Raw genomic sequence first — 27,267 nt, forward strand, 5'->3', positions numbered from 1 at the left:
GTAAACATTTTTGTGGTTGGCACTGAATCTAAAAACCTAATTCTATAAGACTAGTAGTATGACCCACACAAAATGACAGCATTCCTTCATTCTCTAACCTTTTCTGTACAGTCATCAGCTGATAGGAAGCTTCTGCGTGTTCTTTCCGTGCTGAGAAAGAAAACAGACAAGGGAACAGTTTAATTGCATCCAGACTCCCCCAAAAAACACAGATTACAGTATATTCTGAACAGGCATAATCCCTGTGGAGACTCTGTTGATATAAATACTGATGATGACCATGTCAAATGGAGCCAGACAACCATTTGAGTCTCTTCAAAACAGCAATTACACAGTCAGTTATTCAACAATGGAGCCATTCTTTCATTCTCTGCCACTTTCAAAATTGCAATGCCATTATCACAAAATAACAGGCGCATGTACTACCTGTGTCTGCCTCCCCTGTGTAAATGTGGGATTTCTGCTTTAGCCTCCACGTAAATGTCCAGCTCACCAAAACGTGAACGTGGAAAAGCTAAAAAAACGTGGAGTGTGTCAGTCGGCTGGATGGATGTTTCCCAGTGCCTGTGTGTCTCAGGGCAGGAGTCCTTCAGTCACTGCCAAATCTGTGCGATCCCTATCTGGGTGTCTAGCCTCTACTCTGAGTTCATCCTATCTCCCTCACACACAGATACCAAAAAAACAGTCCGTGAAATAAGAAGAGGGACAAAGATATTCAAGCCAGTAGTAACAGGGTGAATGCAAAAGAATAGGTTAGATGGGAAATTGAATTAATGACATATATTCTGTAATGTTAAATATCACCTCCGAGTCTTTAAATGGTCACAGATGTCTTAACAAAGGTTTATTTCTTCACCAAGCACCAGCTCCAGAAAAAAAAAGAAATCTACGTTGTTTGAACATAGTCATCTAATGCCCCCTCTTGAAAGTTTAAAATCTGAAAGATACACGACTGTGAGTGCTCACCACTGAGAACAAAAGCCTCCATCTTGTCCTTAAACGGCTGCAGGTGTTCCTCGGGGGATTCTGAGCAAACTCTCTGCACGTCTTTCTCACATCCTGAAACAAAAGGGAACAAGAGAATAGCTCAAGAAAAGGGGGAAACCATGCGTGACCTTTCTTTTTTATGTGTCATATAGTTTAATCACCATAAACACTCTTTACATTTGCTGTAAACGCTGGACGTCAGAGAGGTCTTTCTACAGATACATTTATGCACAGTTATGTTTATGGCATGTTTGTACTAATCAGCAGCATCGGATGTTAAAAGATGAGCAGTGATAGAAACCAGTGGCTGGAAAGTCTACTTATGTGGGTGAAGTTTGGGACTCTTTCTGAATGTATAAAGAAAATCTAAGGAAGGGAGGCTTGACTGGTCAGATCTCTCACACAGAGGCAAAACATTTTAAACCTGCAATGGTTTCGCCAGAATGAGGGGATTTCGCTCCTCAGCAGCACTTTCAGAAGCAAGGCATGACTTGTTTATTGGTCTTGGAAAAACTGATTTTGAACTAAAATGGGTCAACGACAAGCTACAGTAGCAGTTTCGTGTGGCCGCACAATGCTAACATCAGCACACTAAAATACGATAGAAATGCTGAAATGACAATTTCTAGTAAAATGTTTTATTGTTTATTTTAGGATATTAGCATGCTAACATGCTAATAAGCTCTGAACACCAAGTACAGGGAGCTGAAGTCAGTCCTGTTTCTGTTTCCCTCATGGGACCTTATTTCAGAAAAACTTGTCATGGCTGTGAATGGAGAGACACACATTTTTGATCCTGTTGAATTGTGCCATCAATCACACATACGATGTTTGCCAAATTAAAAGAGCATGTTCCAAGTCAATAAATAAACTAGATGATATTTCACTTCAATCACGACTTTCTTGACCTTGAAAAATATCTTCCATCCAATAGAGGTTCAGACTTTTCACAAACAAAAAACACAAATTTCACCTTCATGATGTTGCTAAAGGAGACATCAGAAGATCATAGAGATTGATCTAAGATTCATCCTCTTGGGATCATGAATGCCAGTATAAAACTTGACTGGCTGACCGCCATTCTTAGATGGCACGGTTGAAACATTGGATCCTACATTTCCAAATAATGCTTCTTTTGTTACGGAGCCATTGGCGGCTTAACACCCACTTCTCCACACTCCACTGCTTGTAAAAGATTGTTAACGCTGCCTTGACATAATACATCTGTCCCCTAGCTCAACCTGATAACCCTGAGGACTTAACTGAGGTATCATCCGGGCTGTGTTCCTCCTTTAACTCCCTCCAAAGCCACTGAAGTTGATATACAACAGTTTGAACATGCTGTGCAGTACTTAATCATAACTAAACTTGATGCGGGAAATTGCCGGCGTGCCCCTTTAAACTGCACACGCCTTTGAACCATCACGTTTTAGAGTGTGGTGAATACATTTAAAGAGAAAATGTTGTTCTTTGGACAAAATCACTTATTCAGAGCTTTAACCTCCGACACGACGGCTTCAGAGAGACAGAGAGTGAGAGTTCTGGGTTAAACCAGCTCCACCTGTGCCCGAGCAGGAGGTTATCGGCACCGCTTCCTCTTCAGATACCGCTTATTGAGATTCACCCAGAGATGGCGACTGCTCGCTCCCTCTCCCTCTCTCTTCCCCTGCCAGTCGGTGGCTCCACGCCACTCTGCGTCCAATCAGTGGATCAGAGGAGCCAGTCTGCGGAGCCAGTCATAATAGAGGCTGCAGAGGGAGCCGAGCCCCTGCCACCCCCCACCCCCTCCCAGCCCCGACGCTCGATCAACATCTCCCAGATAAGATTACAAAAGAATACTGTTTTCATTCAGGATTTGTGTAAACTGTGGAGGCGGGTATCTCTCTCCCACTCCTTTCTCTCTTTTGTCGGCCTTTTGTTGTCCGACAGAGGTTTGCTTACTTCAGACCGAAGAGGGTTACAAGGCCTTCACATAAACAGAGCCGGCTGATGAGGAGTGCGGTGCGCTCACATGCGAGACTGAAGCTACGCAAACTTTAGCCAAGTCAGGGATTTGGTTTTCGTGGCGAGGGAATGAATGCTCTCTTAAAGGCAAGGTTTGGATGATGATATGTTTACATCAGTCGCCTCGCGAATAGCAACAATACTCCTGTTAGACTCCACAGTGACATTAATCAATCAAGGAAACCAAAGACAGGCTAAACCAGAGTGACAAGAAAGTCTTCAGGACATACTATGTCTTCATAATGAATAATTTATATTAAAAAAGCATAAATGTGCATAAAGGTATTGACTTTACCAATGATAAATATCTATGTAATGTCTATAACTGCAGCATAGTAAGTCCATACAGTATTTGATTATGTGGATTAAGGCCATATTTTAAGTGCAAATGTAATGAAAATGATACTGGAAATAGACTTCACCAATAGAGTCTCAGCAACAAGATGCAAAAAGTGTTGTAGTCTTTAAATGATTGGTATACCTCAAAATATAAACAAGACAGCCATGTTTACAGCAAGTTAGTAGTTCTCAACCTTTTTAAGTCAAGAACCCCGAAACTGATTTTTTTAGACCCCACATTCGATAAGTTTCGTACCAGAGCTTGAACCCCATGACCATGACAAAATAGTTACGCCTTGCCTACTTATAGATGGAATTATATTAAAGAATCACTATACTGTGATGTGTTCACTGTCATCACATCGGATCTGCGGGGCTGGGAGACTGCAAGGCTGATACAAGCCATAGATAAACAGGCCTAAAGAATACAGCCTCTACTTACATCTGTTTAATAATGGGGTTGAAAATGATTTCCAGCCTACATGATTTAAGTTGCATTTTGATAGAGAAATTGTTTTACACATTCACAATAATACAGTATTTTAGTTTTGCAGTCGGCAGTTGGGAAACTACAATGTTACATCTGTGCAATTCATTTTGGGTGATTAAATCAGTGAAGTTCATTTAAGTGTTAAGACAGTCTGCTTGAGGCCCGGAAACGGATAAATTGTGGGTTTTGACAGCTCTCAGCACTCCTAGACTCCGTGCAAGTCTAAAAGAGCAGGGCAGCCCAGACATTTGGATAAAGTCAGTGTCTTCAAAACGATAATTTTGATCTGATAATGGCGGCAGAGGACAAATTAAGGGATGACTGAAGTTGTTACAAGCCAGCCACATGGTGGCGCTATATGTAGGCAAAGTCAGTGCATCATCAAAGTGGACAGATTCATCTTCTGGGGACCGTGAATGTACGAGAGTTCATGTCAAGCCCTCAAATCACTGCTGAGATATAGAGCACTGCCACTAGTGTGGCTATAGGCTTATTTAGAGGAAGCTTATTTATGTTTATGTTTATGTTTATGTTTGTGTGTGTGTCAATACATCTTTGTAAATTCATTTGAACTCTCAATATAGACCTCAAAAAGATGTCCAGTCCGCTGTAGACGGTGCTAATGAAAACTTTTCACCGGCATCTCTGCGGATGAATCGAGAGTAACCGAGGCAGAGCCTCTAGAACTGGAACTTCTAAAAGCAATTCAAAATAAAGACAAAATTCTGTTCGCCTCCATTGTACTGGATTGGAGTAAGAACAGACAAATAAAACCAAATCTGCATGGCTAGATGCCGCTACAGATAAGTGAGAAAGACTGATTTTTGTAGTATTACAACATGGATGACTTAAGAGAAACTAAACTCCCTTTAACCGTGTTGGGAAACATGTCATTCCAACCAAACAGAAAACACAGGGATGAGGGCAGTTCAAACGGGCAGAACAAAAGGGACCCTGCGACGGGCAATCCAGATTGCACGGTGGTTTGGGTAGACGGGTAGATAAGACAACGCTGTGTTGAGAGGTAAAGAAAGCTATCTGCGGCACACATCTGGGGGCCACACTGGAGCCCAGGTGATACGGCCGAGCGGTCTAAGGATCCGTGCATCTTTGCAGGGGCCCGTGCTGATACGCTGCAGATACTGGAGGTCTGGAGATTACATAAGTGGGAAGCCATGGTCTCCCTGCGCCGGCGACAGGGGCACAAAGGCAGGAGATCTGATGGGCAGGAGGATTAGAAGCCAGATCTGAAAGGCGCCAGGCCAGTATCAGCAGCAAGACTCCTCGTCTCTGAATACACGCACAGTGAAACATGGGCAAAAACACATGTATACATCGGGATACAACAATGCAACTCACTCACAATCGTGCACATGTAAGAGTAAGCATTGTCCCTCGACATTACTCGTCTGGTTCGACCGACTGGCATGCTGAATGGCGTCATATGGGCACACTTAGAGAGGAGAACGGGCAAGAAATGAGAGGAAATCTTTTGTTCTGGTGCCTCAGCTAACTCGAGTCTGGTCAAAGAAGCAGGCCTTTAGCCGTAAGTATAAACAGTGACTGAATGGCTGGTGGGGCCGGGGATGGGAAACCAGGGTGCTGAGCTGTTGGAGGGTGTGTGTGTGTGTGTGGGGGGGTGTGCGTGTGTGTGAGGAAAAACGATGCCAGACCGGGTCGAGGTTTGTTCTGTGGGAACCTTAAAAAAATCAGAGTGATAGAGTTTCACAGCCTGGCTGAGGTTTTCAAACATAAAACACACAACAGAGTGACCGCGAGGAGACTCTTCCAGTCTCCCCGTCAACACGGATGCCGGAGCTCACCGTCTGCGTTACGAGGGGAATATGTGCAACCGTCAAACATCATGAGGGGGGAGAAGAGGATTGGCATCGATTACTCTAGAGGGGTGTTTTAGAGAGAAGGAGCTGGAGCAGATGAAGGCTGCAGCGGTGACTTCACGTACTTGTCAGGTCTCGTCCGAGTTGTCTGAGGTCTCTGTTGAGGTCGTCAAACTTGACCTGCGCTGCCAGGAAGACGTCCTGCGGTTCAGGAAGTGGGAACGTACTCTTGTCTGTGCCGGAGTTCTGGTGGAATGCAATCAAAAATAAAACATGACTGTCGAATCAGGGATGAGAGATGTGTTGTCTTTAATCTTTAGATTCAACATTTCAAAATGGACGTCGACACATTGTACATAGAATTTACAACAACAGCTTAAATCTATCCACGTGGATTTTTGCAGGTTATGTTTCGGCAAGTCCGAATAATATTCATCCAAAATAAAGATTATCGACTTCAACAAGAAATCCTCCTCTGTGGGGATTCAACAATAAAGAACAAAAGATAGAAATTCAGTTTGTTAAAAAAAAAAATTTGGTTTCTCAAACCTTTCCCGAGGAAACCCTCGCCTCAAGCAAATCCATAAAGGATCTTTGGCAATGTAACAAGTTTGAAATCATGACAGCTCTAGTTTACACTCAATATGCCACTCAACTTTGGATCCATTAACCACTACCAAGCAGGCGCAAGCACTTTTCCTCCATTAACTTGACAAATGCTCAAAGGAAAACAATATAAATACATCAGTTTTACGTAAATTAAAGCACACAAAGCCACAGAAATACTGTATGTCAATAAAAGAGCAATTAACTCATACCTTATCCACGTTGTGCAGATAATATGACACCACGTAGTCCACCAGGCTGATACGATTGTCCTGAGAAGAAGTGCAGGAAAATGACATCAGTGAAAAGTTTAACCTCAGTGTACAGGCGGGTAGCTCCCTGTCATAAGTCAGTTCCTTCAGCAGGACCATCTGATGGTGTGTTGTTTCTCTATAAAGATAATGTATTGCATAATATTCCGACTGTATGCAGTCAAGTGTAGATCAGACCAAATTTTTGACCACAAGTGAAAAGAACAAATCCAGCTTTTAAAAACTGATGAAAAATGTTGATGAGCTCGTGTAGTTCACTTTTCATTCATTTACATGAATGTCGTAGCAACGAGCTTCACAACCTTTAGAATGTGCTTCGTGGACTTTTATACCCAGGGTTTGGCCTCTCAGGCTACAAACCATAACCCTGTTATTGTCATAGTTTGAGGTTTTGTTATTCTAATGTTTTATTTTGAAGTTTTTGCCCTCATGTGTCTCATTTTTTTTTTCATTTTCTCCACAAAGTGCATCAAATAAAAAGACAGAATGAACATAAAACCAGGGATATAATGCCACAAATAATCTAAAGTAAGATAAAATAATAGTAAAACTAAGATACAAATGAGAGTAGAATACATCTAATACTACATATCTGAGGAAACTATACTATATATTATACTATAAGTAGATTCTGCAGGACTGAACCACAATGAACAGTACGGATCACATGGTCCGCTCCGCAGGCCTTACCCTGCTCTTCACATCCTTCAGTTTAGGCAGAATCTCCAGTCCAAAGCCGTCGGCCTGACCTCTGACCCTGCTGCCTCCGTTCATGTGGTTCCCCAGAGCCAACACCAGTCCCACCACTCTCCTCACGCCATCGCTCTCCAGCAGAGCCTCATAACAGAAAACACACCCAAGATCAACCACGAGTCATGGTTTCATACCGCAGGGATCACCTTGCTATCAAAGGTTAGATTGGGAATTCTTGAAATCTGACACGGTTCTCCTACCTCACAGACACTGGAGACGGTGTTGAGCTTGCGTTGGATGGTTGAGATCCCATCGATGAAGGCCGACTGGAAGATGATGCAGTGAGCTCTGCCTGCAAAGTCCGGGATCTGAGAGAGCTCATACAGGAACCTGAAACAGATTCACAGAGGACAACGTGATGAATGCTGTCCATCTGTCTTAGACCTGCCTAAACCCACTGAGCAGAAACATATCAAAAGACATCAAGTCAAGGTCTTTGATGGGTTTTAATGAAGGTCTTTTTTAGACGTCTTTCAACGTTCATGATCGATGTCTAAGTGACGTCCTTACAGGGTTCAGAATTAAGGTTTCCAATGTCATTATCGACGACTAAAGAACTTCAAAAAGTTTTTATGACAGCAAAATTTTTACTCCGTGCAGCAAAAGCTACAGGGAGGATTTGAACCCTGAGCCTCATCCTGTGTATATTGAATGAGGGATGCACTCTGCCAGGAGAGCTATTTGTCAGCTTTAATTCATATCATGCTTTGGTCACCCACCCTTCATCAGGTAGACTAATATTCCAATGATTGATCATCTAACATGAGGTTTTAAGCTAATAAATAGCTCACCCAGTAAAGTGCAGGCCTCGTGCAGGCTGCTGAGGTTCAAATGTTTGCTGAAGCTTTCACTGCATGTGGTAAAATTTGGCCATCATAAAAACTTTAATTTTGAACCACGAGAAGTTCTTTAGAAGTTGAAAAGAGATCATTTTGTTCACTTGGAGATGACTTGCGAACATTGAAAGGACGTCTAAAAAACACCAAATAACACTTTGATTCTGGCTCTCCGCTGGACGTTGCCTCGACGTTTTTTGGATATGTTTTTCACTCAGTGGGAAGAGGTTTTAGATTTCTCTCAGCAGGTGAGATACTGACTGTTCGGGTTTGTCCAGCAGTTTGACTTCCTCTTCCTCCGACGTCTCGTAGTGCTTCTTGATTGTCTCCAGTTCCTCCGGCTGTGCTCTCTGACACATTGACAGTGACATGTAAATAACGGGCTCATAATTGCACAATCGAACTTGTTAGTAAACCGCCGGGAAGTGTGCTGTAATGCCTACATTTTCATACAGCGCTTCAATGGTCTCCAAGTCCACCACGGAGTGATCCACTGTCAGTATGGCTAGAAGAAGAACAGATACACAACAGTTAATATAATTGGTTAACATGCATGAGGCGTCTTGTAGATCGTTCCAGGTAATATCCAGAGCAATGAGAGATAATCAAACAAAGAAAAATGACTTTTCAAAGAGAACTGTGCTCATTTTGAGGATGACTGAGGAAATACAGAATGGGTATTTTCTGGCAATCTCTCCTGTGAATTCCTGAAAAGAAAGATTTTTTTGAGTTTGGGATTAGCAATGCAGATTACTTCTCTGTGACCATCTTGCTGACAATGCGGTGAATGTTTTAAACCTTAATCCTACTTTAAATTCACCAGCAGCTCATGTTCAGAGTGAATTTCAGGCCAACTGCAGTGTGATGCCGAGGTTAAAGTTAGACAAGAGCAACGTTCAGGGAACTGCGGTTACCTGAATGTTTACAGATGAAGACTGCAGGCTCGAGTCCTCAGACTGGCTAGAAAACACTGCACTGTAATCTATCTTCTGTGATATATGTGAAGTTTGTTTGATTACACACACTTGATAATGATTAGCGTGATAGTCTAACTGCTGTTCCAGCAGGGGGAAAAAATGGTGGAAAAAATGTAATATAGCTACACAGCTAACAACAGCTCCAGCAGCTTCCGCCCTTAGTGTTGATGTCAGTACTGGCCAGTGGTGCAAGAAGGTTTTAGATCATTTAGTAGACATAGAAATGATGCAAGTAAGAAAAAAAATGCTCCTCTACATTCAAAACCTTACTTGAGCAAAAGCCACATCCATCAAAGTCCTCACTACGAAGCCAAAATAGAATGAAGCTGATATAGAGCTCATTTTAATCATTTCATATAATATAAGTTGCTACAATTTACTTTAATAACATTGCCTTTTGGTTTAGGTGCTCATTACAGATACAGGAAATTAGCCTTCCTTCCAGCTCAGGTGCATTTACGTTATTGTTTGAATTTTAATGAATATACATTATAAAGCAGTCAGATAAATGTAATGGACCGAAAATAACAATATCTCATGCTTAAATGTAGTAAAAAAGTAAAACATTGAAATACTTGATGATGATTGGCAGCTCTTTCATGTTACTGAATGTTCAGTTTGTATGTCGCAGCTGCAGCAGTCACTTCACAGTGAAACAACCCTAACTCATCATAAGCTTTGCTCACATACGGTACTGGAGACACTTAAAAAAAACAAAAACTTTATTCAGAGCTTTGTATTTATGAATTGATACTACAGCAAATGAGGCAATCATAGGTTTATTCTAACTTTAAGTATCGTTAAAAACCTTGACACAATTCATTTTGACAAAGTGTGATCAAGGAAATAGTACAAACAAGCATGCACATGATTCCTAGTGTCTTTCCTGTCGCAGTCCTTCCTAAAATCAGCAGCTGACAGGAAACACACAGCGACACGCGCCGTTTCCCAGCAGCACACCTCGATGGATGAAGCGCCCCGTGACTCACCTTGTTGAATGTCTTTCATCTCCAGGTGGAGGCTCGATATGAGGATGCCCACGGCCTGAGAGCGCTTCCCATCCAGCAGCTTAATGAGCTGAAACAAACACATTCAGACCACACACGCGGTTACTACGGCAACCTTTCCACCACAAACCATTAGCTAGTCATTAGTGGAGGGTCTAATGTGAAGAGATGGAGGAAAGTAAACACAATGCATCAGCTCTTCTTGTATTTGTAACCGGAGCTGTCGGGAATTAAGGATTTGATTTATCAGTGCAAACTTCAGTATTGTTTAAGTTATGTTATGTTTAAATAAATAGGATCTTATTTTGTCTTTTTAACTGAGTTCTATGTCACCTTCCTTCTCATTGTCTGTGCCTTTATTTTTAAGAGGTGCAACACAGCAAAAAAAAAAACTTGAAGCATTTATGTATTAACTGCAAAACACAATGAAATCCATTCAGGAATAAAAATGACTAAGCAGTCACCAAACAATGGAAACATATAATGTAAAGAGAGCTGAATCCAAAATTTTACACGTGAAGCTTTTTAAACTGATAGTTGTGTCTAAATCTGGATTATATGACGCTCCTAAAATACATTTATAACAATCTGACACCTGTAAACTCAGTGCTATCACCCCCTCTAGCGGACAAGCAACGTATTGCAAATAATACCACAAAACCTGACGTGTGTTTTGCATGTTTGTCAGGTTAATTTTGCACGTTACCTTCCTGGCCTTGGCTTTCTTCTCGTACACCTCTGACAGCGGCTTCCTCTTGGTCTGCGTGGTGGTTTTGGCGAAGAGATCCTCAAACTCGCTGGTGTTGATCAAGTTTGGCTCCTCCAGAATGTTCCACAGTATGTTGTTACTGAGAGAGAGAGAAACATGAGAAGAGAGAGAATCAGCTTCTGTTTTGATCTGTTGGTCTAATACACTCAACACAAATGTAGTCATGTAAATGTAAGAACAATGTAAAACTAGTCACAGGCACTTTTAATAAAGTTAGTCACAAGCCAGTGCAGGAGAACAGTGTTTGGTCTTCTTGTGCGTATTCTTCTTTCATGTGTGAACCTACTTGCTGTCCTGGATCTGGATCCTGGTCCAGTAGAGAGGCTTCATGGGTCGGGATGGCTCCACTGCTGGTTTCCTGGGAGGTTTATCGATCATGAAACCTCCACCTGGAGGAGGAGGTGGTGGGGGAGCTAAGCCCGGCGCGGATGGAGGAGGCGGAGGGGGCGGTGGTGGTGGAGGACCGTTTGAGGGGAGCATGTTGTTCAGGGGTGCAGATAAACATGGAGGAGGTGGAGGAGGAGGCGGAGGCAGATTGTGTGTTTTGGTTGGAGCAGGCGGTTGTTCAGACGGAGGAAGAAGGAGGTCGTGCGACGATGGAGTGTCGTCCCTCTGACCGGCCAGGCTGAGGCTGATAGAAGTCAGGTCCAGCTTTCTGGGGTTCACCTTCGTCTGCTGGGGGCTCGTTCCCTCTCCGCCCTCAGGAGTCTTAACAAAAGTCTCTCGGTCTGTCTGGATGCAGACTGTGCGGAAGGACTTGTGTATAAAATCGTCTCCGGTCGACACAGCGGCATCTTTGAGCTCCCCTCGACGACCGGTACCGGCCTGGGAGAGCTTGGCCTGCAGCTCTGCTAGACAGAACTCCAGACGGGCGACATTGTCCTCGTTTTCCACCCTCAGCCTGGAGAGCTGCTGTCCATAATCCTCCTGAAAACAGTATGATTACAACAGATTGGTTATTACTTGCATTTTTTAAGGTATTTCCAGAATATTCTCACTATCAGTATAAAAAAGTATTCCGTCCACTGCATGAGAAAAGGGCTTTATTTTGCTTTTATTATTATTTTTTCTATGAATCTGTTTAAATAAATGTATTATCTAGTAACTTCCTAGGTGTTTCCTGTACAGAATTGTGTCGTTTGTTACTATTTATAGGGCAAAAAGAAATGTCCTTGACAGAAAAGCTCAATCAAACCCAAGTAAATATAAAATACTTTTTATTGGAAGCTTTATTCATCGTATTTGTTGAATTGTTTTTAGCCTTTATTATTACTACTTTTTTAAAAGGGCCAGATTTGATAAAAGGTGAACTGCCAGAAGGCCAGATGTGTTCAACTTTAAGTGTGTTAAAACAGTGTACCTTTTCCTCTGTTTTGTCTATTAGTTTTCACAATTGAAAAAGGAACATAATACAAAACTACAGGAAAAAAACAAGGGACATTTTTAGGTTGTCAGCTTGATTCTTGCTTAAAAAAAAGCCTGTGTTAAACATATTAATGAGTATTGTTTACTTAGTAACAGACGTGATGGCCCATGGACGGACAGAACCAGGCTAGCTGTTTCCCTCTGATTTCAGTCTTTGTGCTAAGCTAGGCTAACTGTTTTACTGGCTTCAAGTTCACATGTTTTGTGCAGACATAAGAGTGGCATCAGTCCTATCATCCAACTCTCTGCAAGAGAGCACATGAGTATGTATACAGTAACAGCATTCATTTACAGGTGCACTGTGTAGTTTTGGGGAAGACATTTGAAAAAGAAGAGAAAGATCTTCATTGGCCTTTTTTACAAAACACAAACTAGATGACTAACGACTGAATGAACTAAATAAACAAACTGACCTTAAAGGACAACACGTTCATACTGTTTTACTTTGTTTACATGTGGCGGACCCTGCCACCTTTCTAGCTTCAAACAGCTTGTTTATTAAGCTATGCAAATAAAATAAAAACCTGGCTTTGAATTATTACCTCATTCATATTGTAAATATTACGATTCTGAGTTTGAATTCTTCTCCAAAAACTACGTAATGCCCCTTTAATATTTGAATTGCTTAAATTTGGCCTCACAAGGCAGCGCAGCTTGATTCAACTCCACAGCACATCCTCCATACTGACCTGTAGCTTCTCCAGCTCCTCTTTGCATTCTCTCTTCAGCTGCAGCAGAGCAGCCTGGTGCTCTGACAGGACACAGAGCAGGAGAACAATCAGTGAAAAAGCATTTTACAACCGCTTTGTGTTCTTTCTGGTTCCACAACAGATGTTCGTCATTACAGCTGTGGTGCCCCAAAGAACTTTCTCGTTCATGATGAGTGAATTAGTGTTGCGGCCGGACTGATTTTACAGAGCAAATCAAATTCACGTTTCACCACCGCATCATGCTGAGGGGTGTTTGAGGATACAGCGTAGTTGTCGGGGTCAAAAACAACACAAAGCCTGACCACATGCCAGCAGCAGAGGCTCCAATGTAAGAAAGACGATGTGGGATGTCGTATTTCAGCAAACATTTATTTGTTAATGGATGGCCGAACTTCGTTAGAAAGCGGATTTAGTGTTATCTTCCAGACTGTATTCACAGGAAGGTGCGTGTGTGCACACAGTGTTATAAAACACCCTTAAATAATCATGAAGATAAACAGAGGTAGACTTTCTGAGAATCCATCCATTAAAACACCAAAGGAAGACTTTTTTTAATAAAAAAAAAAATGGGAACTAACAATCCTAGCACCTTTTCATACAAGATAAAAATAAAGGATTACTGTGAAAATACATTATCTTTTCAAAATAAAAAAATACTAGTTAGAATCAGTGTAACTGGTGATAACACAAAAATGTGCATACAATTTTTGAACTTTCATTTAAAGTTATCATGTTTTTGATGTGATTATTGCCAATATTGTGGTGTACACTGAGTGTACACTTTTTCACAAAATGTGACCAATGCCTGAACATTGTCAACTTTATATTGGTTATATTTACGGCAGAGTTGTACCCACAGACAGTAAGCTGTCTGACATCATGCTGCCACTGGGTGGCGCCAAAGATTAAAAAAAAAAGTGGCTGTAGGCAAAAAAGAAAGTCTTCTCGGGATGTTTCTGTTTTCAATAAAATATAAATGGTTTTCTTGAAGGCACACCAGCCTCTTCCACGTGCGACCCTGTTAAATCCCTTCACACACTGAGGTGTCGCAGACTGAAGTTTTCTGCGGACACACACACACGCTGGGTGGAGTTGTGTTTACTGTGGCAGCAGAGCCTGATACAGCTGTCCAGCCACTGCATGACATCACAGAGCAAACACTCTGACTCCCTCTGCTGCTTTGTCTTGAATCAACATCTGACATGAATATTCAGCACATAGTGGTTCCGACAGGGTGGTGACATCTATGTCGTGAAGTGTGTATATATATATTTTCACCATGTCATGCCACCTGAAAGTAAGAGGTCGTCTTTAAGAGCTCAAAACACAAACTCATTTCCCTTCTGTCAGCTTGATATTTCACAACTTTTTTTTATTTTTGGTGAGATCAGTATTTGGATTTATCAAGGGGTTAGAAAAAAAAGGAAACACTGGTCATTTTTTCATTTTATTCTCATTATTTCTCCGCATGAGTCCGTGGAAAAACCAACCAATGAGGTCGGAAAAAGCAACCTCAAGAAAACACAAGGGCTTATTCCAATGGGGACAGTTAGATAGTTCTGTATGACCAATACATAAATACAACGCATAGTGTGTCAGTCGTACCTGCTTCTGTGTACTTCAGCCCGACTTTTTCCTCCTTAAGTGGAGGCCAGACGGCGTGAAGACGACCGGGGGTTCTTTCCTCTCCCTCTCCGGGGGTCGATGTTTCTGACTGGAAGGAAAAGAAAACAGTTTGGTACCTGATTAGTAACAGAATGAATCTTAAATCGAGCATCCTCATCCTTACATAGAGGATAATAATATAAAAATGGGTTCTGGTAAACCCAACAAATAACAAGAGATGTTTCAGATTCCATGTTTGATGCCTGATACACATTCATACTTTAAGGTCAGGGGAGTCTTTCTTCTCTGGCGTCTTATTGGCGGTCCTGTCAAAAAGCGCTCTCAGCGCGTCTTTATCCGCTCTGATCTTCTTCCTCACGGCCTCCAGGTCCACCTTGTCTGCTGGGTCCTTCTTCAGAGGCTTTGGGGTGAAAAATGCTTTGAACGCGTCGAATGCTGCCTCCGCACTGGACACAGAAGGTTTTCTACGCTCATTTGAAACCTCTGCACCCTCCTCTGTTCGGACTTCCTTACTCTCGCACTCTTCACCTTCTTCACCCTTCTCTCTGGTGTCGTCCTCATCTTCCTCAGCCCCCCCTTCCTTCTTCTCCTTGCTGAGGAGCTGGGAGATCTGCTCCAGGAAGCCCCCCTGGACTTTAGCATCCCCTTGCTTCTCAGGGGAAACGTCCCTCCTGATCGGGGCCACGGTGTCGTGCTCGGGCCCGACCACCCCCTTCCTCAGGACCCTCATCGCGCTGAAGAGGGCTGGGAGCTGGACCTGCTTATCTGTTGGGGAGCCTGGCGAGAAGGTGGCTCTGGTGAAGGTGGATCCAGTTGGAGGGTTATTACCTGCAGGTGTTATGACGATATTTGTGTCTTTAGGGATGGAAGGAAAGGGAAGTTGGGCGGAAGAGTCCGGGAATACGTCTCTTTTTTCGTTTTCTTCTTCTTCTTCATTTTCCTCTTCTGCACAGCTTTTCTCTTCTTCGTCATCATCTTTAAAACACGGAGGGCTGACAGTTTGCACCTCGACTCGAGCTCCTGTCTGAGTTGTTGTCATCACGACATGTTCGGCTTCGGATGGCCAACCTTTGGTTGATTTCCCAGGATCAGCACCCCAATCGGGATCAGGAACGATGAAATCTTCCTGGCAGTGATGATTGTCTTTTCCCGCTCTCTGGTTGGACTCCTCTGTGTCATCCTCCTCAACACCCATTGGTGCAACACAATCACAATCGTTACCTGTGCGCTCAGTTGAAACGTGTCGACACTCTGCTTGCCGGGATTCCTTCAAAGCGCATTCATCCGGCGATACGCTGCCGCCACTGTCACAGCACCTCTCTGAGACATTTTCATCGTTTGCGGCCTTGCGTTGCCGCTCCGTCAGGTTGACATTATTCCTCTCCTCATCTGTCATCTCTGTGTCATTTCCTAAACGTCCCACTGGGTTTGAGGTGATCTCCTCTTCTTCCAGAGGCGATATAAAGTACAATAAGGAGTCTCTACTGCTCTCCAGAGCATCTTCAAATCTCATATCCCCATTTTTCTTCAGATTGAAGCTCAGCTCCGTGTCTCCTTGCATTATGTCCTCATTTTGCTCCTCTGAGAGAGTCCGGAAAAATTTTAGGATGGCTTTTTGCTTCTCCATTTTCAGAAAATCAGAGTCTCCTCATTAATAAAGCTGCGATTGGAGCAGGAAGTTGGTGAAAAGGTTTTCCAACACTGTCAACATTACGGTTACCGTTCACACAGCTCGTATCTGCTTTCTCACATTGGAAAAAAAATGCAAGCCAAGAGGTTGTAATGGGTGTTAAGGCATCTGTATCGCATGCGGGAATTTGTATAAATGGCTCCAGGAGCATGCAGCAAATGAAAGCAAGAAAAGTCAATAGAGTCACATCACAACTTGAGAAAATCCGACCTGTTTCCGCTCCAGTTTGGTGAAAAGAAATGATCCTTTTCCTGCTACATCGCCTTCATGTCTTACCAGAGAACGAAACTTCCAAACCTAAAGCTGGAGGCAGCTGTTAGTCTCCCAGTCAGACCAATTACAGGAGAAAAAAATCCACAGAGTAATGGAAAAGTGCAGCCCGGCTCCATGCCTCTGCCGGCTACAGTGACTCAGCTCAACCACAGTTAAAATCAGATCCAAGTCGCAGCTTTCGCTTCCAAGTTCTGCCTCCTTCCTTTCCCCTCCGGCTCCTCTCTACACTCGCTGCGGCAGTTTACCAAGGCTGCGCTCCGGACGCCAACCTGCATACTGTCATAGTGTAATTGGAAGCAGATGGTGACTCCAGCCACCGTTTCTGACAACACCCTGACAGATCCGTGAGCCGTTAAGGCCGAGGAAGCCACCCACAGCAGATGGAGGGCCACCACACCCAGAGCTGACTGCCAGGGATCACTTGTTAAACGTTTGGCCTGTAAATCCACAGTGACAGGGAGTCTCTCTGCTCCCCTGCAGGCACTGAACAACAGCCGGCTAGTCTGAGAGTCTTAGCGGGTCTAACCCCACCTACACTGCAACGCTAATCAGCTGACATTCAAAAGAATACACAGTATGCTAATTTGACAAAGTGATTAAAATTCAATAAAAATTCAAATTCAAATTAAATAGCATTTTAATTAGCCTGATACTTTTCAATGCATTATGTAAAGTACCCTGAACAGCAGTTGTCAAATTTGGCTTTTGTTTTTGTATTTAGAATAAATAGATCAACATGCAGATTTTCAAAATAAAGCAACCAGTGATATCACATTCAAACTGGTGACACAGATCGCGATAGATAGATAGATAGACAGATAGATAGATAGATAGATAGATAGAAAGAAAATTTCAATGCAATGATCTCTGATGTTCTTAATAATCACTCAATAATTGATTTTATTGTCTTAAATCACATCAGTGCGCTCAACAGTAAACTTCACAGCTGATTCAATAATCATGAAATTCCCCCAAGCATCTTTTTCTGCATTTTATTATCTTATAAAAATAAGATATCAGATTTATGCATATAGGACCAACTTATATGCAGATATCGATATATCTGTGACTTTGAGGCTCTAAAGTGGTGTACAATAAAAACAAATGCAGTGTTGTGCAATGATTTAAAGGCGAGATTAGTGCGACACTTCATTGACATTAGAAAAAGAGGAGGGAAGCTACTGACTACAGGAAAAAGCATTAAACACTAAAGACATTTAAAACTGTTAACATGTGCACACATACAGGTGTTAAATGGTGTGTGTGTTGTGTTATGGATTCCTGAGTTTAAAACTCTAACCTTCCTCCTTCACCGCTTCATGATTGCGTATTTGTGTCTTAACTCTCGGGTTCCACCCTTGTTTGTTTTGTGTCACATTATCTTGGCCAGCAGCAGGTGAGCGACAGATCACCCCGGTGATAACGTTCCACTGCATATCATTACACTGTGTAACTTTCTCTGTCACTTATTGTATTCAGACCGGGCCGGACTCTGCAGTGACGCCTTAACCGGCTCCACTTAATCATATGAATGCTAATAAAGTGCTTTTGCATTCCCAGGGAGGGACACTGTAGCCTTTATGGGAGCTGCGTTTATGTAATAGGAATGGATCCAGATAATCCCATGAAATAGCATTAAGACCAAAGTGCATACCCACACACACACACACACACTCCTGAACAAACACACTGGACTTTATCCAGCACATGAGGCAGCAAAAATACAATGCGCTTTGTATAGTAGATCAATATACTGCAGTTAAGTGTAGCTGAAATAACATCATCTTTTCTGATGTTAAACAGACCTAAACTTGTAACTTACTTTTAAAATGAGAACTTCTGACTATTTGCTTCACTCAGTGTCCAGATTCCAGAATAATTCATATTCAGTTCATGTTTCTGCAAACAGAAACATCCAAGCTTCTACATGTCACAGACTTTGTGCTATATTGACATTTGGTGTTTGGTCACGTTCATATTACATTTTGACTATGTCGATTTCACAGCGGGAGGAGGAGCGGAGCGGATGGAGAGTTGGATGGTTTTTTAAAAAGACTTCGTTTTTTTTTTTGTGCCTAAACCTAACCAGCTGGTGTTGACAGAGGAAGCTAAGAAGAGAGAGTCATCGAGCAAGAGGCTAGATGTCGAACCCGACCTATAGCAACATTAGCTGGCTTGCTAAGTTTTATGTCCTGTGTTGTTGCACTTGCTTGATGTTTGGTTTTTTTTGTGTTACCAAGGTAGCTGACTTTCTAGTTTTTGATCATAAAGTCAGTCCATTTTGACCGAGCGTCCGCATGTAGCCTGTAGCCTGTAGCCTGTAGTCTGTAGCATGTTGTATTCAGGTGTTATTGTCTCCGGTTCAGGTTATGTTAGCTTGGCATGCTGCATTGAACCAGAAACCTGGGCTCTGTGTTTACAGAAGTGGTGTCACACTCCAAACAAACCAAACTAATTATACATAATGTTGCTTTAAAACTTGCTTTGCTGCGTTCAGAGTAGTTTAAAAATTGGAAAAGGATAAGGGAAGTCCAGATTCTTTACTTGTTTCTAATTTAACTGGGTCTAAAAATATACTATTTTTCATTTCGAAATGGTCAAAATATATGGAAATCATGTAAAGTCCAGGGACAGTCCAGGAAAACAACTCCACACTTGCATGTTCTGTACACAGAGGCAACGTGGCAGAGCTTAAGAGCTTTAAACCCAGAAAACTACTATTTCATGCTAATTCAGCTACCAGTGCTTATACAATGCACCTACAGAGCTGCTTTAAACCCCTCCTGTTACGTATCCACAAGGACCTCTTTGTCACACACTGTATTACTGTAACTGTAACTGTATGAGGCCAATTCGTTGGACCTGGATCAACAGGGCTGTGAGGCAATGATGGCCCCACAGAGACCGGACTCCACCGTCGTGTGAAAATGTGGGTCAGTGTCATGATGATGCAGCATTATCATCCTCGTTCAAGAAGCCACTCACCCTGAGCTCCGGCGGGAGAGGCGTGGCTGTCGGCGTGTCGGTGATGTCATCTTCCGGGGCCGTGATGCGCAGGAAGTCGATGAGCTTGGGTCTGGAGGGATGAGACAGCGACCTGCAGACGGACAGAGACTCCTCCACCTCCTGCTGCCAGATCTCCTCCTGCCTCTGCAGAGCCTCGTCTGGAGAAGAACGGGAGTCGAATCACAATTAGAGCTGAGGCTGCATCGATCTCAGACTGCGTGTTAAAGCGGCCCGCATCTGTCGTTTCCACGTGACACAGGTCCATTTCTTTAATGACCAGAGAAGCCACAATGAATCTGACATTTCCCACTAGATTCGGACAGCTTTTCAGTAAAGCATGTTGGCTATTTAACAGGAATACATACACAGGACTGTAAAAGACACATCACAACACACAGAGATTCAACACTATGTACGAAGGGTACACTGACAGGTAAAGTGCATAACAAGCACACATTTTAAAGGAGTGCTCACATCTTTTGCACAGTGAGCAATGTCATCCTCCCAAGGTGTAGAACAGAGGGGTATCAACATTGTTTTGCTCCAGCTAACAAGTTGTAGCGACATTATGCAGACCTTCGTTTTGTTCTCTTCTTTTACATATATCTTATTTTTATTAGCATACCTGTCCTTTATATTGTCTCTTTTGTTTTCTTGGTTTGTAGTTTGCCTATTCTTATGCTCTTGTTTCTTTACTTTATTGTGCAGCACGTTGCGCTATAGTCCCTTGCGTGAGAGGTGCTATAGACTATAAATAAAGTTTTTTTTTTAACATTATTATCATGTCATCATGTCTGTCTGTTGTCTGTGTTGTTTGTCAAATGTGTGTCAAGGATATAGATAATTATAAGATCTATAAGACAATATAGATAATTCCTCTGAATTCTTTCTCTAATCATGGAGGCAAACGGTCAAAATGCTCTCCACACGTGATACATGTTGAAGGTCAAGACTGTAAACTTGCCTTTATACAAACTAACCAACACAAGGATATTCAAAAGTCAGCAGTCAGCAGTAAACCTTGTGTGTTACAGTGTCACCATGAGGATGTGAGACAGAACTTCAGCTGAAAATAAACATTACTTACTCTCTTAGACGAAGACATCTCCAGCATTCTCGCTGTCACATCATCACACCCTAGTTTAATTAATTGTGTATTGAGCTGCTTCACTTTCCGATTTTGGGTCACAGCCAATGGGCACCTGTTGCACGTTGTCCTCTACAGCTGCACAACTAATCTAAATATAATCAAAATCGCGACATGGCTGTGTGCAGCATCATAATGGCAAGAAGCCGCAGTGACAGACGTGTGACAGAACAGCATTACAATGAAGTACTATGGTGCTGCGGAGACGTCCTGGTCTGTCAGCGGCAGAGTGACTTTGCAGACATTTATTGAAATAGCATTCATTTAAATGATTATTACTAGAGTAGTTATAATAAAGCAGCACGATCCCTGTCAGTTACACTCCACGATGTACACATTCATTCAAAGATGGCTGATTGATGCACTGTGTTGTGAAGGTGACAGCTACTGATCCCCGACCAAATGAGCTAATTAAAAAACTATTAGAGCTCAGACTGCAGGTTTTGAAGTGATCACACAGAAAATGTCAAACTAACTTGGATACATGTTTCAGTAATCAAACTATCTATTCCTGTACAGTGGGGTGTGAGGTAACTCGAGAGTTAGGGGTTTAACTCCCACTGCCATCAAGCCAAAACATGTTCTGTGTGCCCTGTTTGGGCTAATACCAGATGTGGTCAAAGGCAGCTCAACCTTGAAGAGTGGATTTTCCCTCTTAAATGCCGATCCAACTCTATCTTTCGGTACAGCTGTTCTACAGAAAATCTGTCCGTATCATTTCAGATAAAAGACGCCAACAATGACTTCAGCTGTGTAACTCTTCATGCAAGCGTCCTCAGAGCCAGGTTGAACAGCTTGTGGGAATGTGTTATCTGTCCCCGATTTGACCAGGGCGAGCAGAACAGTGCACTTTGAGAACAACAACACCCTCAGAGGGGCCCTGCATGCCTTTTCTTCCTCTCACTCTAATCATCGTCCTCTAAAGATGTGTTGTGTTTCACAAAGCTCAGAGCATTAATCCTATTTGGACAGCCGGGCGTCCCGCTGCACAGCCTGGTCGAGCCTCAGTTTCCTGAGAGGTGAGGATGAGACATCAGATTGCCTGCTGGACTAAAGCAATTATTTTTTTTTTTTATTGTCCCAAAAACAGGGACAATAAAAAAAGGAATGTTTAACTGGTTATAAAACATTCTCGAGTTATATGATTAACATTTAAATGTTGTTTCACCATCCTCATATTACTATACTACCTTACAACTATATTACAAATTGTATCTTTTAATAAGCGTGAAATAGTATATTGAATATTATGTCTCTTTGTTGATCTATATATCCTAACTATGTATAACTATATAATCCACATTATGGTGAAAATCAGTTTTATATTTGCATTACTCAAGAATTATTGGGTTTAGGGAGAGTTCATACACACAAAATGACACACAGATGTCACCAAGGCAACAATATTTCAATATGATCTACCATAAGAGGCATGATATCTTGGCATAGAGAGACATCAGCAGCTACAGTCCGTGCATACAACTTTTTTGCAGTTAAATTCAAGCACTTTTAACTGCGTCAATAATTGTTAAGTTCACATTTCAATTATTTGTCGAAATACAAGTGTGAAAAATGGCGTTTACAGAATTCCTTTGTAGCCACAGAAATCAATGCCTTTTTTTCTATTAAGTTAACTTATCATCCTCTTGACTTGTTGTCCATTCACTGGACGTCTCCCCACACAAACCCATCCATGCTTGACACCGTAAATCGGGAATAACAGCAGAATAAGAGGCCCACAGCAGGTGCGCATGAAGGAGAGAGTTGCATAAACTGGAGATTTTTGTTAATAATGTGAACCAGCCACTCCATAAATACAGATTTTTTTTACTCAGGTATCTGCATTTCTTACGTTTTGATCATCATCTAATTCTTGCCAATCCCAACACCAAGAGGCAACACAACACATGGGTCCTTAATTTTCAAATTCTAAAAGATGTCCGGCGTACGTGAGCGATTGTGTTCAAGCAACCCTGAAAAACGAAACGGTTAAAATTAAGCAGTTCCAAACTATCATGACTTTGTTCGAACCCAGACAACCTTTTTATTTCCATGCAATTGATTCGGTGTTCCTGTCACAGGCCTCTGTCCCAGGCTGTAGCGTCCTCTGGGTAGTGTCAGCTCACACACAGGAACACACACACACACATTTTCTGCTTGTCTGCTCTCGTGTCCCAGGTCAGCGCCAATGAAGGACAATGAGAGTATCCACATCAGGTGCTCAGCAGCACTTCATTCCTGAGTGAGCGCAGACACACACACAGAGACGTGGTGGTATGTCAAACCAGCACGGGGTCATTATTTACAGACTGCCACACATCCTTCAGCAGAGAGACGGACAGAGAGAGAGAGAGACGGAGAGACTACGGCGGAGAACGGGTCCAGACACCACCAGGCTGAGTCTTAATCGATGTGTATATCTGACAGTCAGGACTCAGCGTGCAGCGCCTCTGAAGCCGTCTGCTCTTTCTCCTCCGTTCACATCACCAACCAGTCACTAAAAGTCAGTGTCATGCTGTTCTGCTCTTCACGCTGATACATAGCTTAATCCACCGCACGCTCACTGACCATGGAGCACAAAATGAGACACACGATACAAACTACAGCTACAATCTTTTAAAATACCTATATTCATATAAATACCTACAGTTGAAAACCAAATATTAAAGTAAGTGATATAACGTCCTGTTAGGTTGAGTATCCTGCACAAATGTGTAAAATCAAGCCTTCCTTATACCTTACCGTACGATTATTGAAGAAAACTATACCAACAGTTCTCAAGTAGGTGTCACTGTCTTCTGGGCATCGGCCGTAACTTGTCAATAGCAGCACCGCGATCAAAAGCTATGAAATATATTCTCACTTGAGGTCATGTTTTCACCTGTGTACTGTTTATTTGTCCGTTGGTTTGTCAGCAGAATTACACAAAATCCACTGAGCGAATTACCACGAAATCTGGATGGATGATGGATCTCAGCCCAGAATAGACCCCATTAACTTTTGATGTGGATCCATGTATGTTTTGGCACTTTCCTGAACAGTGTAATATAGGGCATTTTTCAACATTTTCACCAATTTCTTAGGGAATCGTGCAAGAAAAGTGTGAGTGAGTACAAAGAGGATTGCTCTTGACTGGTCTTGGTGATGGTATGCATTCTACTTCATTCTTGACCATTCATTCATTCTGTGTTCGAGCAAAGTTTTGCTTTTAGAGCACTTTCGAGGCATCCAAGTCTTTAACATTCCATCTAAATTGTAAGCACTTTAACGACTTTCTCCTACATTCAGTCTTGAAAACATCTACTATGCATGGATTTAATAAAAAGTCTCAGAACAGCTACTAAATGGATCTTGAGGTTCTGGCTGATGCTTCCAAGGTCAATCATAAACTTTAAAGTTGAATTTTTAAGCTGACACGGGCAAGAAATTGATGAAGCGCTAAGAGAGCCAAAAGGAAATTCAACATCTTCAGTCCCATGACAACTGGTCAAACACAACCTGCTGATGAAGATCATGTGATGCGATCAATAGCTCTGGAGCAGCAGCTCGATAAACCTTCTTCCCTCACAGGTCAAAACTGATCTTTGACCCCCAGCTTAAGTTACTAGTTTACTTAGTTTTTAATTACAGATGCATAAGTTTTTTGTTGTTGCAAAATTAGCAATCTTACCTGACGAGAGCAGATCATCTTGATCGACTTCTGCCTCGCTGGTGCGTCTGGACGTCAACGTCTGATTCTCCAAAATCTTCCTAATATTCTTCTGATCATTTTCTGTCCCACCAGCGACTGTGGCTGCACTTTCACAGCCTTCATCCCCCCAAGGGAGTGAACTGGCCTCAGCTGAGCTCATCCACCTAATGTGGCGCTCAGAGACTTCTCTTTCATGCTGATCAGTCAGGCTCGCAGGCAGAGATTGCTTGCTGGACGTGAGTTGAGGTGACAGGATGGGAGACAAGCCTTCAAAGCCGCTGGACGTTCTCTGGGAAACATCTAGAATAGAAGAGTGAGTTGGCAAGGGAAGGGGGGAGGAATTCTTTGGCACAGTTGAGGTGAAGTGGTTAGAATTTGGTGACAGATTTCGAGGCCTTCTTGTTGATCCTACGAGGGTTTGCTTGTAAGAAGTCTTCTTTGTGTCTTTGAAGGCTTCCCTCTCTGCTTTTGTCCCCTCCATCTTGAGGACCTGACGCAGACTCTGGCTCAGAGCTTCACCCAGCGCGTGAAGCTCCTCAACCAGCAGAGGATTCTCCCCATCGCACCCCTTGTTCTGGATCTCCAACTGGGAACAGAATTCTCCTTCTCTCCCGTTGCCGCCTTCTCCGATCAAGTCCGAACTGGTGAGACTCACCCGACGTATGATGCCCTCCACCTCCTCAATCTTGCCGATCACTCGCTGCGCTGCAGCCTCCTTCCCCATCTCTTCATACCTCCGTTGAGAAGACTTCTCTTCAGCTTCTGCCTTCATTTCTTGATCTCTTTCTGCCTGTTTGATTTGAGCTTTTAGAGAATTCCTGGTTCTCCCATCTTCCGTCTTCGTTGAGAAGATATCATTGTCATATTCAGAGACGTCTGTGTCTGAGTCAGAGAGACAACATTCTTCCTTTACAGAGAAATCCTTTCTGCTTGCAGACGAAGAATCAGGAAGCCTCACTCTCCATGTTGGCTTTAGCTCCTGTAGGCTCTCTTTTGACACTGAAACTCTTTCTTTACCCATGACTCTCTTCCTCCTGGCTGCAGGAGTGCACATGATCGTGCGGTCTTCTTCCAAGTCCCACACCGGAAAGGTAGGAGAGTTAGTTATCCCGAGCTTTGTCAGCCTTCTCGTCTTCTGAGGCATCCGTGGAGTCCCGGGTGTCGTCTTGAGGTTGTGCTGAAAGCTGCCGGTGTAAACAAGCCCCTCCACTCGTCTTCTTTTCTTTCGAGGGATCTGAAACTTGGGGGATTTCGGTAAAGCATCTCGACTCTCAGAGTAACCGTAACAGTTCGGCTTTATCTTCGTGCCCTGTTGGTTGCCCATGCTCATGAAATCCTGGCACTCCAAACACGACGGTAACAACTCGAGGATCTCAGAGAAGTTGTCCAACGCTTTGAGGGTTTCTTTCAAGTCTGCCAGGCCTAATTTGTCTTTTTCAGCTGGACCCTCCGCCTCCTCACAGTTAGAGGTTAGCTGGGTCTTCAGTGGGGCTTCAAAGGGGGGAGATGGGCCCCTGCAGTGGGAGAGGGATGGACTCACACAGCTCCTCTCAGAGATCGGGATGTAGAGGTGTAAGGTTTTGTGAGTGCTCTCCATGATGTTATCTGATTACACAGATAAAGCTTTACAGCATGAATGGATCGCTCGGAGGGGTTAGACCACTGACTTCTTAGTGTCAACTGGACTCTGAAGTATCCTGCCACAGAAAGATATAAATGTGATTTTAAATGATTGTACTTGCATGTATCTAGAGAGGAGTAAAAACCTGAAAGCTGAGAACAAAAAGGGCATAAATTGATACTCACAAGCACTGATATGTCAAACTGATTGACAGTGCCTATTTACAATACTGGAATGTCAGAGCAAAGCGCAGCTTGTACTGGTGTATCGAAAAAACATCCATTTAAACACTTTCAAATATTCAGAACGGTGTATCGTTATTTTTTTATATATATATATTTGTATTTTTGACAGCAGTAGTCTACTATTTAGGTCTTTTCTTTATTTTAAAAAAATGCCCCAAATTCCATTAAGCCTCTCTTATGTAGATACTTGCTGGTTTTCTTAATCTTTGGTGAGATTAAACTGAATCTGTTTGGTCAGTAGATCAGCACAAGCAGTAAAAATATGTCATCTTGGGCATTGTAAAGTTGTGATACATGTTTTTTTTTTTTTTTTCATAATTTTCTGACATTTTATGTACCAAATGATCAATTGAGAAAATAATCAGCAATCAATTATTGGAAAAAAATAATTAGTTTAATCTTACACCAGCGGTGGAACGTTACTAAGTACATTTAGTCAGATATTGTACTTAAAGGTCCAAGTGTGTGGGATTTAGTGGCATCTAGTGGGGAAGTTGCAGACTGCAACCAACGAATTACCCCTAACTCCATCCTTCCTTATGGTGGAAGCCAGCTATGCAAAAAGCCCTCTCGATAGTCAGTGATTGGTTTGTCCGTTCAGGGCGACGCATCATAGATGTGTTTATGGTGTTTTTGCGACATTTTAACAATGTCGCCACTTAGTAGCTTTTATGCCACTTACTTTTTCTAAACTATAGTGACTTCTGCCTAATGTGGCGTCACGTGCATATTCGAGTTATCCGGTGAATATGTCTGTATTGTTCTCATGTCGTCCAATATATAGTGCAGCCTTCATTCTACGGTAATGAATGGTTCTTCGTGTCAGGTAACAAAACACTAATTAAAACATAATTATGAAAATTACATTGCATTTCTGTCAAACGATCCCTATAAATCCTGCACAGTGGATCTTCAATAAAAAACTTAAGGCAGGGTCCACTTGTACTTCACTTGA

General features: G+C 42.5%; 1 protein-coding gene across 2 annotated transcripts in view; it reads right to left on the reverse strand.

The window, feature by feature from the left end:
- Positions 1–27,267, reverse strand: part of fmn1 (formin 1) — a 30,728-nt gene that overhangs the window by 2,591 nt on the left and 870 nt on the right. Inside the window, exons 2-16 of one of the 2 annotated variants that reach the window (XM_030405171.1) lie at positions 24,426–26,143; positions 19,588–19,766; positions 14,619–14,727; positions 12,993–13,054; positions 11,165–11,805; positions 10,816–10,957; positions 10,092–10,179; positions 8,569–8,630; positions 8,387–8,475; positions 7,490–7,619; positions 7,227–7,373; positions 6,477–6,536; positions 5,784–5,904; positions 967–1,059; positions 99–150 (exon numbers count right to left, since the gene is read on the reverse strand). In XM_030405171.1, coding sequence (XP_030261031.1) covers positions 99–150; positions 967–1,059; positions 5,784–5,904; positions 6,477–6,536; positions 7,227–7,373; positions 7,490–7,619; positions 8,387–8,475; positions 8,569–8,630; positions 10,092–10,179; positions 10,816–10,957; positions 11,165–11,805; positions 12,993–13,054; positions 14,619–14,727; positions 19,588–19,766; positions 24,426–26,043 — 3,593 coding nt within the window. In that variant the 5' untranslated portion in view covers positions 26,044–26,143. Of the gene's footprint in view, positions 1–98; positions 151–966; positions 1,060–5,783; positions 5,905–6,476; positions 6,537–7,226; positions 7,374–7,489; positions 7,620–8,386; positions 8,476–8,568; positions 8,631–10,091; positions 10,180–10,815; positions 10,958–11,164; positions 11,806–12,992; positions 13,055–14,618; positions 14,728–14,898; positions 17,063–19,587; positions 19,767–24,425; positions 26,144–27,267 lie in introns of those variants that run through there. The other variant, XM_030405172.1, reaches the window with a different exon arrangement.

This window comes from Sparus aurata, chromosome 22 (assembly GCF_900880675.1).
Source record: "Sparus aurata chromosome 22, fSpaAur1.1, whole genome shotgun sequence".
Taxonomy (NCBI): Eukaryota; Metazoa; Chordata; class Actinopteri; order Spariformes; family Sparidae; genus Sparus; species Sparus aurata.